We start from the raw sequence: 16,267 nt of genomic DNA, 5'->3' as shown, positions 1-16,267 counted from the left end.
GTATTTTTCTGCCCTGGTGAATGTGATCAGATTACAAGGACGATAGACAACTCGCTGCCAAAAAATACAAGTAAAAGACCACGCAGTCAAAAGATTGAGCAAAGACTGGCAAAGGTTAGGAAGGAAATAACTTGAATTAAAGGGGGGGGTGGAAATCACTTTACTGATTTACCACTACTTTTAAATGTTTGGAAAACTTAAACACACTATACCATGAAAATCATTTTTTAAAATCAAAATCAAATTAAGATCTGATTTACTCAACTCCAAATACAGACCAGACTTACAGACACAATTAGAAGAAAACGACCACGTCCAGGTGCCCGTTTTAGAGCAAATAACTGCCGGAAAAAAGTTTCCAACAGAAGTATACTGACATATATATACACGTATACTCACACATACATACATAACAAGTAGTAGCTAAATCATCTTAACAGAGAACTGCATTGATTTTTAGACTGAGATGTAAGAATCAGCCACCGGAGTTATCAAACACACACACACAAAAAGGCAAAGGAGTAATTTAGGAAGCTAAAAAGTAGCTACTGTTACGTGTACAACTAGTATCTAGAAAGCGATACAGAAATTCCCGTAAGGAACCATGCGCGTTGTTAACGTGCGAAGTCACTACCAAGCATCGGCGGGGAAAACCGCGAGCGAGCGAGGGAGGGAGGCAACGCGGGGGAGAAGGCAGGGCCGTAGAGCAGCCCCAGCCCCCGCGCCCGGCCGCTTCGGGAGGGAAAAAGGGCCCCGGCGCCCGTGGGAAGCCGCGTCCTGCTTCGTCGCGTCCCGGCCGGAGGCGAACGCCGCGCAGGAGCCGCAGGGGCTGAGCGCGGTGCAGGTCCGGCGCGGGCTGGGAGCAGCCCCGGGGCAGCGCCGGGAGCCGGGCGGCCTCGGGGCGGCCGCTGGAAAGCGAGGTGCGCACAGCTGAGGGACAGCAACGTATTACCCGTACCCCTGTCTTGCTTTAGGAGACCACAGGCCATAGGAGAAGAGCAGCGCAAGCCAGCTAACACTACTGAATGCTGAACGTGGACTAGAATTAAATACCTTAATATAACCAAAAACACTCAGCTGTAAAAGTGTCTCTGTTAAAAAAAAAAAAAAAAAAAAAAAAAAAAACACACTGCTTTCCCCCCCCCCCCCCTTTTTTTTGTTTGGGGGGGTGGGGTCAGAAAAGGATCCCAAGGATAAATTTGTAAATCCTGCTCTGGAGGTATTCTTCTCCCTTCAGGTTAAAACCTCTCCCCCAGTATATCCAAGCCAGGGATGTTGCAGAAGCAAATGCTTCTTGTTCATCAAATGAAACACTTATTTTAAGGAGTCCAGTAACTTTGTGAAAGGAGAATATTCTGCTTTAAGGGGGTATAAATCATATAATCATATATTTGCATTAAAAATAAACAACTTTTAAGATACAAAAAATAAAAAATCACTTTTCAAAGGATTAACTCCATTTGTAAAGAATGGGGATGCTTTTGGATTTACCTAAAACAGATACGCTTCCCAGTAAAACACAGTTTAAAAAGAGATGTTCAACCCACACAGCAACTATCTGCAGCTAGCACAAGCTCACTATTAATTCATATCTGTAGTCTCACAGTTTTACAAATATAGATAAAGACTTACAGCACTGATCCTTTAGACAGGGATTAATTCTGTAATAAATCTACTAATTTGAACCAAGTTAAAAAAAAAGGGGGGGCATTAAACTTATAGCATGTGTTAAACAACAGAACTACTGAAACTCTCCATGCAACTGAGGACAATTAAAAAATGTATATTGGTTGTATCTTAAGATATTAAATGGGTAATTTAAAGTTGCTATTGGCTATTTTTTAGAGGTTAGTGACTAATAACATGTCAATAGCTTAGATCCCTACTGGTGAACATGAAATGGAGCCATGTGCCAGTAGGGAAGACCACCTTACCCACCCTTCCTACAGCTAGAGGACAGCCATAGATGTGCTGTTGCTCACACAACCACACACACGCATCAAACACAACCAAGGCAACAGTTCTGTTGCCAGACTAAACGCACTAGGACTGCTCACAAACACTGTCCGCACGCTAGCGCGGGCAAGGGCTGGCCTAGAGCGAGCTGCCCAAAGCACAACACTGGACGTGACCTTCCAGGAGGAAATTTTACCATTACCAAAGCAAAATGCATGGGAATTATTAAATCTACAGGATTAAAGATCTCCTAAGGAAGTTCTAGTTCAGAGTGGGGGAGAGGGAAAGCAACGGATTACATCTGTTCAATTTGATGTGCACGTAACGAAACGAAACTCTAACGCTCCAGCAACTTCGTTTACTGTCTTCAACGGAGAATTTGAGAGCACAGAAGCCAGACGTTCAGTGATTCCCAAGAACAAAAACTCTACAACCTACGCTACCTCACACTGCTTCCTTCATTACTACAGATCTCTTCGTAGTTTAATTAACAACTTTCTTGAACTCAAGTATTTAAAAATAGAAATAAAATGTTACTACATGCATGCTTTCAGAAAGTCCAGACTTCTCCTCCAATGGGGCATCGAACCATTCAGGTGAAAGGGGGGGGGGTTTAAAAGGAAAGTGTACTGTCACTCTTCACCAAGTCACTCAACAGAGCACCAGGAGAGATGGTATTAAATACAGAATATAAACCTTCGTCCTCACCTACACGTAGCGTTCAACTGCTCTAGAATTTTTTTTGAAATATTTTTTTGAATTTTTTTTGTAGTAGTACAAAGGGCATAATGAAACCAGACACGCTTGAAAAGAAAGTCCTATTTTCATAGTGTGTGGCTCACCAAGAAGAAAAAAAGCTGCACTAGTTACTCCGCCAGCAGTACGAAGTACACGTCTTTCTTGGAAGTGTTGAGCATCCCTACAAGAATACCAGTTGCTTATGTGGGAACCATCTGTTTTTAAGACACTTTTAATGGGACTTCATAGCTAGAAGGGGAGAGTAGTCAACCCTGTGCGACCAGACAACCTTCCACAAATCTGACGTGGGAAGCGCTAGAAAAGCACATAATAGTATGAATAAGACAGGACGAATGGCATTATCAGTTTTAAAATAAATCTATAAACATACAATGGGGGAAAACGGATAGCCTACAACAGCACATCCTCAAGCCCGGAGTTTTCCCCACTAGGAAAATCCACTAGTTATCTCCTGGCAAGGTAAATGAATTCTTCCTAGCACTTTGTAATAAGGGCTGGCTTTTCATCACAGCTTATTATATTGTTTTTCTAAAGTATTTGACATCTACTTTATATAGAGAAGATTCTGGACTACCAAAACCACTCATCTGCTTAAAACAGCAAGATGAGAGTAAGCCTGTTACATTACCCATACCCTAAAAAACAAAGTAATAGTAGATGTGCAGTTACACTTATTTAGATATTTTTCCACTCAGGTTTCATGTACAAGTCCTTTAGGTCTCACTCACAATAGAAGGAAATCAGTCCTTCTGTTGTTTTTAAATGAAGATAGCTATTTAACAGAATCTTTTTTTTCCTACTAGCAGTTCTACAGCTCTTCTGTTCTAAAAAACAAACAGAGGTTTTAGAACGTTATACACTACAATAAACTAAGAGTTACTATTAGAGACTTAGTATTAGAGATTATTGTCAATACTCAGTAAATAAAGCCTAGTTACTGCCTAGTTAAAGCATTTGATCCACTATGTATTAGGGCACTAAGATAACCACGAGACTTCAGTTAAGGAAAATAAGCAAATATTTTTGGTTTTACCATTTCAATTTTAATACAATTCCAAAAAAGGTAAGTGTTATGCATGGCAATGTTTATTAAACAATCACATTTCATTTAAGCATTAAAATGCAGCAGTCTGGAAAAGCTGCCAGAAACAAAGTTTGGCTTCAGAAAAGGCAGTTATGAAATTACTTGCAATAAAATTCAGATACACTCTCTTGTCTGTTGATTAGTTGAATGCTTTAGACTGGAAGGAACAAAAGTGCAAGTCAGCTGAATGTTACTTTCAAAAGTAAAGTCTTAGTGTCCTACAAGTGATTAGTAAAAGGCCTCACCTTGATCTTCACGGTAAAGGAAAAAAAATTCCAATTTCTATACAATTAAAATTTACTGTACCACATTTAAAACAATGCAACATTATTACTAAAACAAAATCCATTTCAGAATATAACCGCAGTATTCAGTCTACCCTGGGCATATACTCCTGCGCCCCTTTTTTAAAATTTAATTTGCTTGACCCGAGATACATTCTCATTGCTGAACTGGAATCTCGCATGGAACAACACAGTTAGAACCACTTATAGGAACATGTTCCAGGTTAAGGGAATTTAATCCTGAAGACTAATTTTGCATGACAATCTAAGACTCATTGCCGTATTTTGTTTCTGCTGATGCACTTTCAGGAAAGTGGCTCATCACAAGTAGTTGCTAAATGTTCACTGGTAGCTTTGCCTTTTTCATAAGCACCGCACTTACACATCTTCTGTAGTGGAGAAGAAATTCTCGTAAAGAAACGGACAAAGGCCGATAGTTCGCATTTGACACAGACAAATTTTAAGCATATAAAAATGAATGAGTTTTTCTAGATTCAAAACAGTGAGTCAGCAGCAGTCTGAAGTAAAATAAGGGTACCTTTTCGGTTCCTAGCACACTTGACAATCACCTCATACACACAGATAGCAGAAAATCGCTGTGATTACCTCTACAGAAAGGTTCTGTCAGCAATTTTCAAGTTGTTCTGGTTAAAATAAGAGCTTTAAAAATATTGTGGAAACATGTTCTTATACGTGGGTGCTGCTGCTTGAAACCGAACGGTTTGTTGACATCCAGACAACTATTACAATTTTCCAAAAGCAAAGCAGCTTGTAAGTATAATAAACAAATGATCATTTTGCTATGATTAATTTAGACCTAATTTGGTAACTTGTAGAATGACACTTTTAAACTGTGCAACACAAAATAAGGTAGCCAACAGTAACATACAGGTACACCATTTAATATTTATTATATGCATTTTATATACATTATTTTTCAACAGCTGTACTTTTGCTATGTGGTACAATCTTAAAAATTTGCTGATTCATAGTTTGTAAAACAGAAACCTTACAAAACTCATCAAAACTCGCAAACTGATCAGAAAAGTTTTGTGGAAGACTAGAAAAAATACTTTATTGTATTAATCATGCATTACACAAACAAAATCTTTAGTTACACCATAAACTGAAGCACATCTGAAAATAAAATAAAAGCAGGGAGTAACTAGTCCAAACACAGCAGATTTATGAATCTTGAATCAACTACTTTTGTATTCTATTTGAAACGCAAATAAAAAATATTTTTCACTCCAAAAGTTCTGAAACAAGATTGTTTTTTGGAATCAACTCCACTCCAGTACTTAACCAGAGGAAAAAAGAAATTCCTGGTTTGCAACTTTAGAATTATGAAATGTCCCATTTTTCGTCTATTTTAGACTGTTCAAAGAGTGCCATAATAGATATACAGGGCCCTTTAACACACTACATAAAAGGATATAAAGACCAACAAAAAGTGAAATAAATAACAATAGGCCATTAGCAAGATGGGTAATCCTTGATAAATAAACTCGTAAATACAGTAAGATGTACAAAATATCACATAGTGATAGGATGCCAAGATTAATTTTTTTTTATTTTTATTTTTAAGAGTTCATCGGGGGGTGTTAACCCCTCTGTGTTTCATTTGAACACACTTTACAGTCCTTTATTTATGAAGACAGTTATGCGATGATGATGAATTAGCATCCTTATGCAAGGACTTAGCTGAGCTGTATTAGGCAAAAGAAGGGAAGAGTGTGGTTACACGGCAGCGGGTCAGTGAGATCTCTGTGTTTTAGGGTTCTATAATGCAGAAAAACATTATCAATACAATCTTGAGCACTGTTGTGACAGGCTAAATATATAAAAAGACTTATAAAAACTAGAATTTTATCCAAACATTTTGTGCAACTAATGCTAAAATATTTTAAGTTAAATTTCCTTTTCTTTAAAGCAAAATAAAAGTTTAAAAGGGGAATCTGTGGCATTCAACTGATAAACAGAAGATTACTAAGAGATGAAAAGAAAGCTACTCTTGGAGCTCACTTCCCCCCACAAGAGCACCACATTCCTAACCCTAAGGCAGCACACAGAGTCCAAAATAAAAGTCTTTTGTAAGATCAGACTCCACGTTTGCTTAAAGACACCTAAAGAACAGACATACGCTCAGTTCATATCCAGTCAAGGCTACAAATACTGTTTTTCTTTTTTTGTTTTTTTTTGTTTTTTGTTTTTTTTTTTTTAAATTTGCCCCTCCTCCCCCCCAAATACAGTAATTACAGTTAAATGAATGAGCCTGACGTTATTCAAGATGTGGTGACTTTTCACCAACTTAAACCTGCCCCACCTACGAGCCTTCACCCAGGCAGATCAGATGTAGTGTCTTATTGGTAACCGTATCGTTGATGGCAGTGACGCATTCCCTCTTTTTTGTCCAAACAGACCTGCTATTATGATGCAGGTTTGTTTTGCTATGTCACACAAATACTTTGGCAAGGGCATCAGCTCCTGCACTGGCAATATATGCTTTTGATGGATGAAATGCTACATCATAAATTGATTCATCCAACTTTTTCCTATGAGCTGTTATTTCCTGCACACATGTCTTGCTGTCCAAATTCCATAATCTAATGGAACAATCATGGCCTGTTTGGGGAGGAAAAAAAAGGAAGAGTTAGTGTTTTTTCTTTTTTTTTTTTTTTAAAGATATGTTAATGCATCATAAAAGCAAAATCTATACAGCACACAGAATATTTAAAAAACCCTTACTTCCAGACATTAAATAGATTCCATTGGGATCTACAGCTAGACTTGTGACAGCATCCAAGTGTGCAACCATAGAATGGATCATTTTACCTAAAAGCAAAATAAACAGTGAATTTCCTGTGAGGAAGTATTTTTAAATATTCACATTAAATGTTCAGTGCAATATAGAACAACACACACTTAGATTCCAAGGATATCCAAATGCTACAATTCTATTATAAATTATTTAGTTTTTACCATAGGCTCTTGTATAAATATGTAAATGACAACTTTCAAGGAGGCATTCACATTATAAGCATGCTCTTTATCCATCTAGCACCTTTACTGTAGCAAGGGCATGAAGACTAATCCTAAAATGACTGGGTGATGACCTAAATTCTTAGTCCATTAAAGGTTCCAGTATTTGCCCACTAGGATGCAGTGTTGACTAGTTTCATAAAAGCAGATTTACTGGGTCATACCAAAGGTCCATCTAAACTTATCATTGCTGGGAGAACCGTGATTAGTGAATGACCAGGGAAGAAAATAAAAACATGGCAAATGTGACACCTGCCTAGAATATTCTCCAGCCTCTAATAACTTACAGTTCAATTCTGTCATGAACAAGAGGGGTTATTTCTATATTCAACTGCTCTTAACACATTTTTTCTCAGTGATCTTCCCCATTCTTTCCTGGAAATCACACCACCCATCAGCATCTTATGATATGAGTTCCAAAGCTTAACTGCACACTAGGTGAAGAACCACCTCTTTCATTTTTGGAACCTGCCACCTGTTATGGGCATTATCTGAATCTCAGTTCTAATTTTGGAAAACACAACTAGTAACAAATCATAAAATTATGACTAACATAAAAAAGGTATATCTTCTCTGCTCACTTGTTTCTTCTCCTGAAGAATCTTAGCATATTTAGTCATTCCTCCCCTAGAAGCTAGTGAAGACCTCTAATCATTTTTTTTAAGCTACACTCTGAACCATTTTGATTCGACTATTTTTTTTAGATGAGGGAGATTATTATAATACAGAGCATGCAGGTGGATACACCAAGAACTCATGCAAAGGCACTAACAGATTCTTTTGCTGTTTATTCCTTTCCTCTCTCCTACCATTCACATTCATTTTCTTTTCTAAGTACTCAATTGACATTTTTATCCAACCTCTTTTCCTAACTCCAAGGTACTGCCTTAAGTAGCAAGAGCAGACTCAGGGCTTATAAAGTTTCCTTCTTCACCTATGCTTCACATATATCTACACCAAATTGAATTTGCTCACTCTCAGTCTATCAAGATCCACAGTTCTTCATAGTTGGCCTTCACCTTTACTATCCTGAATTAATGAACACCAGTAAATGGCCAACAAATCCTGTCCAGATCCAGTACCTGTTCAGTATATTGAACAGCTTCCATTACTTATCCATCCAGGATCCTAAAGGTAAATTTTGTGTGTCTCAAACATGTGTGGAACATTTACCTCCATCTTTTGCTTCCTGTCTTTGACCCGTTATTTGTTCAGGCAGATTTTTCTTTTTATTCCACAAGTTTGTTTCTTTAAAAGCCTTTGGTGATAGATTTTAATTTCAAGACAATCACTTCAATACAGTGGCCACAATTCAAATGCATACATTTATGACAGATTAAAAGGTCTTGCCTTTTTGTTAAATAAATTAATAAAATACCTAAAACATAGGCTGTTGCAGGTGTTCTTACTGGAAGTCAACTAAGTACTTAAATATTTTATTTATTAAACTTTGCTAGAATAACATGCAGGAGGTGACTCGAAGTGTAGAAAGCTGATGTTCTTATAATTATTACAAAGTTATGGCACAGCTTGTCATGACAACTTATTCTTTTTCAGTTTCTCTCTTTTCCAGAACTGCTTCTGTTCTCTATAAACTTAATTATAGCAGCTTATGTTTAACATGAGCTTCTATGACTATAATAAATTAAGGGTGTTTGGTCTGTGCCCAAACAGATAGTAAGTAATGATCTTCACCACCGACAGCTGAAAAACATAACCTGATATATATTTAAGAGTTAAAAAACATGGGAGTTGCGAAGGATGGAAGAGAAATCGGAAATATTCTACAAATTAGCACTTGGCTAATTTAAGACAACCTTCTTGTCTCTCACAATCGTTTCTGCCTATTTTGAGAGTTGCCGAAGTCAAATGCAAGGGATACCATTATTTCACACAAAAGGTATTGAAGAAGTTTACAGATAGGAAAAGTTCTTTTTTATGTAGAACTATAGCAATAAATCAAAGTCTTGATCAACAGTAAGTTTTGAACAAATGGATTCTCCCTGTGACCATTCAGATTTACTTTGAACATATTCATACATGCAAACTAGGTTCTCCGCCCTTACCCGTTTTGTTGTCAAAAAATTTGATGTGTCTATCTTCATGAGCTGTAATAGTCACAGGAAGCGTGGGATGACTTACTACCCTGTTAATATGGTTATTTGATTGTACACCTGAAAGTAAAAAGCATCTATTTTCATCTGCCTTAAAGGAAGGGTAAAAGTTAAAATGCGAGCTATTTATCATTACCCTCTAGCTCATTACATTAAGTAATTTTAGTTAAACAACACTTTAGGAAGAACATTCATAAATCCCACAAGAAGTGAGTAATGTGTGCTTTACAGAATGGGGACAAAACCAGGTATATTTAGCCAACGTACTGTAAGGTTAAAGTTGCACAAGTAGTTTATACACATGAAAGATACTTGAAAGAGACAGAAAATAAATCAGGCCACAACTTCAGGGTAGCACTTACCAAGGGTAAAAACACTGTGGCATCTATAATACGTGTTTTAGCACAAGCTTCTTATATCTCCACATCAAGAAAAATATTTAGTTGGTAAACAAAAACAGAAAATCCAACTAAATGAAGTCAACCTAATCTACCAGATTCTGTCAGATGCATTTATGTCTTATTCCAATTTAAAAAACACCAAAAGGTTTAGAAATTTTTTTAGAAATTTTTAGAATATTCTTTAAGAAACATTTTCTCTCTTAATATGCTGGTGTTTTAAGGAGTCTTCTCTTGCTTTCTGTGTTCAATATTTGCATATTTTATTTAAGAATCTCTTCAATCCAGGAAAGGTATTTCTCCAATTCATAACGTTATTACTCACTGCCAAAGCCAGTTTGCACAAGCCACCTATAATATGCCTTTTATATAGTTTTGTAATATGCGTCAAAGTGTTTTTATAAGTCATTTAGTACTGTATGTATTGTTACTAAGTGAACTGGACTAATGGTGGGGGGGGGAGGGAGGAGGAGAAATAACTTGCATTATTTTTCAGATCCTATTTCAAAGAGAGGAATGACCAGAAACAGAAGCCTTCATTTCTACAGGGAAAAGAAAATGCAGCTTGGAAGAGAGCTCCTCTTTTCAGAATCTCACCAAATATATGGAATTTTCAACAGCTCAGCTACCTCTCTGTACCATCTTATTGGTATCGATGCAATTCCTAATCCTAAACACTCCACAGGAGAGTGTGTGTAATCATAACCTGAACACAGTTCTGTACAGATCTAATCTTCTGCTTAATCCACTTCTTATTTCCCTGTCTTAATATCCTCCATGTCATGGCTATACAGTGAAAACTACAATATTCATTTCAACCAATTACATATCAAGAAAGCTTAGCTTAGAGAACAAAATTGTGTCTGTAACTGCTTTTAAATATTGCTAATCCACAATTCTCAATCATGTCAGTTCCAAACATCTTTAAGTGTCTAACAACTTAAATTTAAGACAGGCAATTGTGCAATAGAGAAATCAAAATTTTTCTTTTAATTACCATATAATAAAATTTGGATAAAGGGATCTCATCTAAGACAGGTATTTAAAATGAACAGCTTCACTTACCAGATTCTGTCTGTGATGAAAGCATTACAACAGACTGTGATGTTTCTAAATCATAAATGACTGTGCTGCCAGTGTTAAAAGATGTAACCATATGAGCAGGGTCACAACCTATAAAGTCAACTGATGTAGGTATTCCATGCTCTAAAAAGTGAAAAAAATACCTTTAGAAAGACTGAAACACTTCTGAAATTCTTAACAGGTTTTAAATATTTGTTTTATGCTTATACATTACTGAAGAAATTAGCTCCCTCTTTTGGGGAAAAGCTGCAGCCCTAGCATCATCCCTTTAAAAAGATCTTTTTCCTTTAGTACTGTTACCTAGTTTTGATAAACAGAGACAACAAATCTAGACTCTTCCCCAGCTTCATTGTAACAGATTTTCAAGCCAAAATCTATTGCAAAAGCTTACCTTTCTCTCCATTGTAAGTGCAAATACAGGGCATTTTTTCTGGTGGATTCCATAATCTAATAGTGCCATCTGCTGAACAAGATAGTAAGTGATTCTTGATACCGCTGTAAGCAAGACCCCAGACTGCATCTGTGTGAGCAATTAATGTGCCAGCTAGAACGTTTGGCTCTGGAAAGAAAAGTTAAAAAATAAAATCCTTTCAATTAAGAAATCTTAAATTAATTTATATCTCCATGTAAGAAATAAGTACCACACGAAACAGTTTCCATATATTGCAACAGTCATTATTAATCTATCATTCTGTCCATCCGTGATCTAACGATCAGTTAATTGTAACCCTACACCCATCCTGTAAATACCAAAAAGGAAAAAACTGGAATGCAAGTAAAAGCTAGGATCCAACACAGATGCTTCTGCAAGAATTTGTTCTATTCAAATAAAAGTATCTTAAATTAGTATCTTAAACAGCTTCACTGGCACAGACCTAGCCAAATTGATAAACTAAGATGTCAACATTTATCTAGCTTGCTAACAAGTCAAATTTGCAGACTGATGGCTCCCTCAACCACTTGAGGAAATGACATTAAAAAAAAAAAAAAAAAGACCCCCTTCCCAAAAATAACAGTGACTTCCCAAAACTAACCAAAATTAGATTAGATTACACATTATTTGAAAAGAAACAGTCCTTCCCAGGGTGGTTCCAAGAAACATTTGTTTCCTCCCTCCAAATTTACTATCCTAAAGATGCCTGGTCACAGCCTTTCCTCTATACCTGATGCAAAACACCTTAAGTAGTCAGCTTTTCACATTCCAGAGGTACTAAAACACTAATGTCTACTGCTGTTTGTACTCTGTGTACTCTGCTGACACAAAGGCAAACTTAAAAGCTCTCAAGGCACCCTAAGAGCAAAACAATGTTATTTCTGTTGTAACGCAGGGAAACACATCCTTTTCTTTTAAAGGAATTATTTCAAGCATAAGAGATACTTACCATAGGTATCATATGGGTCCACATTAGGGCTAGGCATATTCCACCACTGAATGGTGGCATCAATGCCACCACTAAAACACTGTTCTCCATTAGAACTAATTGCCAATGACAATACAGGTCCACTATTGGGAGACAGAGAGAAAAAATAGTTTATTGGTACTGCCTACAGCATAGCAACGAAAAGCTGACTATCTATTTTGAAAATAGAAAAATAAAGCAAGTCAGTATATTGTTTCTCTGACAAACAACTTCACCTTCTAAAAATAGTACCAAAAAATTTAAACACTTTTTAGTCTGATTATATAGCAACTCCCACCCCAAATTTTAAAGAATTGTTTTAAAATCCTTATGAAGACTCACAAGTCATACAAACCTGAACAATATTCATAATATAACAATTCATAACCTGAAAAATATACTCATAACAAATTTAACTAAAATTATCCAAATTCAGGCAATTCAAAGAATGCAGAAGTATTTCACAGAAACAACAGAAGCTACATCTACAAAGGGTGAGTTTTACAAAGCAGCTATGCCAATCTAATAGCTAACTGCTGAAACAAGTGGTACCAGCCCCCTCTAAGCTATTCACTTCTCATCCTCTTCTCAGCATCGACAAGCACAAGCAGGATCACAAAGCAAAGTGTGGATCTACTCCTTCGGACACTTAGTTACTAAAGTCAGGCTTAACTGTATTGTAAAATCATACTCCAGAAATCAGAAGGCTGGCTAATCTGAAAGGCCATGCTTGGAGTATAATATAAAGGAGTTGACTGCTGACTTGTTGTTTAAGTGCAAAGAGCACTTAAAAGCAAAATAAAAATATGTACTTGAAGCTAGTTGAACCTGCCCTGCATTCAGCCAATGTTTTTTCCCCACTGATGATTGCATCTGTACTTTTCTTTTCTCAAACACCTGTATCTGAAGGCTACTACATAAAAATATCTACTAAATGTCACTTTATAAATACCTACGATAAAATATCATGGACTTTGTCTACAGGATGTGAAAATATGATAGATCTATGTTTAAGCAGAAATGGTTTATGAATCCATGAGATATAGCAATACATTTATCAAGCATTAATTCCATCACACACTTACATGTGGGCCCTAAATGTGTAGATAGGTTCTACATCTAACGAGGCACTCCTGAAAGAGAGAGGAAAAGTCTTTATACATAGGGTGGAGGGAAAACAGGTGAAGGAGAGGAGTGGGGTGGAGGTGTTGAAGAAAGTCCATTGAAAAACTCTATAAAAATATTTAAGAGTTTTATCAACTGCAAAGGCATTTAAAGCACAATCGGTACACCCATACACTTACTTTTTGGCAGGAACTGTTTTCTGCAAATTCCAAAGTTTTAGAGTATGGTCCTCAGAGGCTGTAACCAGCACAGGCTCTACAGGATGAAAAGCTAATGCCCGCACTCCATCAAAATGACTGCGTAGCGTATACTTGGGGTTCCATGTCTTTCGGAAGGCATCTTTATTAGCTGGCAGCTTTAAAAAGAAAAAGAAAGGAGTGATTTTATCTTGGGTTTAAAAATATGTATAATACGTATAATACTTGAAAAATATTATTAGAAGAAAATACACAAATTTAATTCAGCTAATACATGTTCAACCTTGAAATCTACATTTTTCTATATGTATCTACATATCTATCTCTGGAAGGCAAGATATGCTACAAGCCTTTTCTATAGTAATAGTTTCTTCTACTCCAAAGTGAAATGGAGTTGAGCATGCAAACAAGAAACCTTGATTTTCAGAAAAAAACGGTTTTAATCCTGTTATGCCATGATACTATCATTCTTTTTCCTTGAAGACAGACACCGGTTTCACTTTTTATAATGCTTTCTGCACCCATGGAAGAGAATACAACTGTCAAAAGCTCATTATCACTTAAACATAATAAAAATAAGCTTCAGGTTATCACTAGTGAGTGATCTTCTTCAGATGAATACCTTGATTAAGAATGACAGGAAATAAGAAACAAGCTTAACTCCTGAATACACCTAAATGTTAAGACACGTACAGAGTAACAGTTAATCTGAATCTTTACATTTGTCATTGTTTCAAACTGAACATTAAATATTCTCTAAAAGCCTTTTGTGTTTTAAATATATTTGTGAGGTAATAATTTAAATACTAAAGCAATACATACAATCTTTACATTTACATATTATGAAAATCCAGTTTGTACTCTTAACCTGAAGACCACATAGACTGAAAGACAAGTTAGCACTGCTTAATATTAATACTAGACAGTTCAAAAAGAAGTAGTAGTCAGAAAAACCTCAAGCTCTTCTAGTGACTGCAAGGGAGACTAATTTAGAGCTCTGAATATCATAGGGAGAGAGTAGAGAAGACCCTTCAAAGACTACCTCCCACTTGTCTTATACCTCTATCAAAAGGAAAATTATACATGTAGGTACTTTTTTCTTCCTCTCAAGTAATCATACAGGAAGTATAGAAAAATGACCTTAGGAAGATGCCAAAACTTAGCCAGCTAAAAATGAGTGGAAACTAACACTATCTTCTGCTTTACTCACTTCAAGCTATTCACCATTTACTTGTTAAAGCAGTTCTCAACTGTAAGCAGGCATCTCTTCCAGTATCCTGAGCTACTTTACTTACAGCAATACTGTAAGTAGATTAAAACCTCCCATATCTCATCAAAACCTGGTACTTTTTAACTGCTAGTACTTAAGACCATATATATATATATATCTCAGATCATATGCTGCAGTATTCTTAAGCCAAATTCCTTTCTTGGACTGAATTACCACTACTCATTCAAACTAAACTTAATTCTATCCAATCAAAGTAAACAAGAAAGCTCAAACAATAATAGAATTTCCTGTTCAAAATTACAGATGGGTAGAGAGTTTCTTCTTCCTTATGTAAGTTTTGTTTTGCCTAAGTGACAACTATGTCAAATTCAGACCAAGCAACAGAAATTTTTATTCCAGATGTATATCCTGGGTATTTTTTTTCTTTTAAATATCAAACAACAGATACATTTCATAAAACAGTTTGTTTCCAACCTTTGCTCTCTACAGTATATGGAATACTGCAGTATCTTTAAAGTTTAGAACAACACTGCATATTATACTCAAGCTTCATAGGAAAAAGAATCATCTTTTGTTTCAGAGAATGTAGCAGAATTCTGGAGATCTGCATTAAACTTAAATATGCTGCCTTGGATGGAGTCTGTAATTCACCTCCCTGTCTAAAGTGGATTCAGAGAGGGAAAAAAAATTCTATTTAACAGACTTTCCCAACATTTTTAGAATGTATTCATCCACCAGCTAGCCCAAACTGCCTCATACTTATGTGGTGATCTGAGGTTTAGAGAAATTAAAGCCAAACATCTGAAAAAGCAATAACTAATTATAGCACATGCTGTTATGTCCCAGATGATTCTTTGGATGTGATGAGCAACCACAACACACTGAGTTCAGTTACAGCTGTGATGAACAATCATTCAAAAAAAAAAAAAAATCATCCCTCCAACCTTCCCCCCTCCAAAAAAAAAGACAACAAAACCAAAAAATACCAGGACTGAATATGCTGCTCATTATTTTCAAGAAAAAGAACTCATTAATTTATTTTTAAGGAAACTGGCTGTTGCAATGATAATTTAGATCTTAGTAGTTCAGAGGAATCTGGTAAAACGTAAGGCAGAACAGAGATTTTCGCAGCTACCATCAAAAGCCTCAGGAGATTTCTTCCAGCCTTCTCTGCTTCAATTTCTACAACTGTTATAAGCTGTGTTTTAAAGATGCATCATTCTGATATCTCATCTGAAGCTTTTCCACATATGATAAGAAGCAAAGGTCCTATGGAGTTGAATACAAAAACACTTACAAAAACAGGGTACATTACCCATCTTAACTATGACTTTACAGTCTTGATGTTTTTGAAACAGACTTGTATATTTTGTTTCTTTTGGAAACCACCATGTACAGCTCCCTGGAAATCTAATTACATGTTTTAGTATAGTTCAATTTGGTTGAATTCTTACCATTCATCTTTCTAATAGATCTTTCTAATTCCTACTACAGTCAACAAAACAATTAACGTATCTTCCAAGAAGTTAAGGATCTAACCATCCCTCCTCCCCCTAAAAGAAAACCCAGTAGAATAACTGTATTACCAAAGACA

At 36.2% G+C, this 16,267-nt stretch overlaps 1 protein-coding gene across 5 annotated transcripts in view; it reads right to left on the bottom strand.

Annotated features, from left to right (window-relative positions):
* Window positions 1-3,783: 3,783 nt before the first annotated feature.
* Window positions 3,784-16,267, bottom strand: part of STRN3 (striatin 3) — a 67,380-nt gene continuing 54,896 nt past the window's right edge. For 4 of the 5 annotated variants that reach the window (XM_062575818.1, XM_062575820.1, XM_062575819.1 and 1 more), the window contains 8 exons: window positions 13,425-13,600; window positions 13,206-13,253; window positions 12,103-12,224; window positions 11,112-11,279; window positions 10,703-10,843; window positions 9,192-9,299; window positions 6,832-6,918; window positions 3,784-6,708 (listed from right to left, as the gene is read on the bottom strand). In XM_062575818.1, coding sequence (XP_062431802.1) covers window positions 6,539-6,708; window positions 6,832-6,918; window positions 9,192-9,299; window positions 10,703-10,843; window positions 11,112-11,279; window positions 12,103-12,224; window positions 13,206-13,253; window positions 13,425-13,600 — 1,020 coding nt within the window. In that variant the 3' untranslated portion in view covers window positions 3,784-6,538. The remainder of the gene's footprint in view (window positions 6,709-6,831; window positions 6,919-9,191; window positions 9,300-10,702; window positions 10,844-11,111; window positions 11,280-12,102; window positions 12,225-13,205; window positions 13,254-13,424; window positions 13,601-16,267) is intronic. The other variant, XM_062575821.1, reaches the window with a different exon arrangement.

The sequence above is a fragment of the Rhea pennata genome, chromosome 5, assembly GCF_028389875.1.
Source record: "Rhea pennata isolate bPtePen1 chromosome 5, bPtePen1.pri, whole genome shotgun sequence".
Lineage (NCBI taxonomy): Eukaryota > Metazoa > Chordata > Aves > Rheiformes > Rheidae > Rhea > Rhea pennata.
Note: the sequence above shows the minus strand (reverse complement) of the source record. Positions and strands in the feature narration are given on the sequence as shown.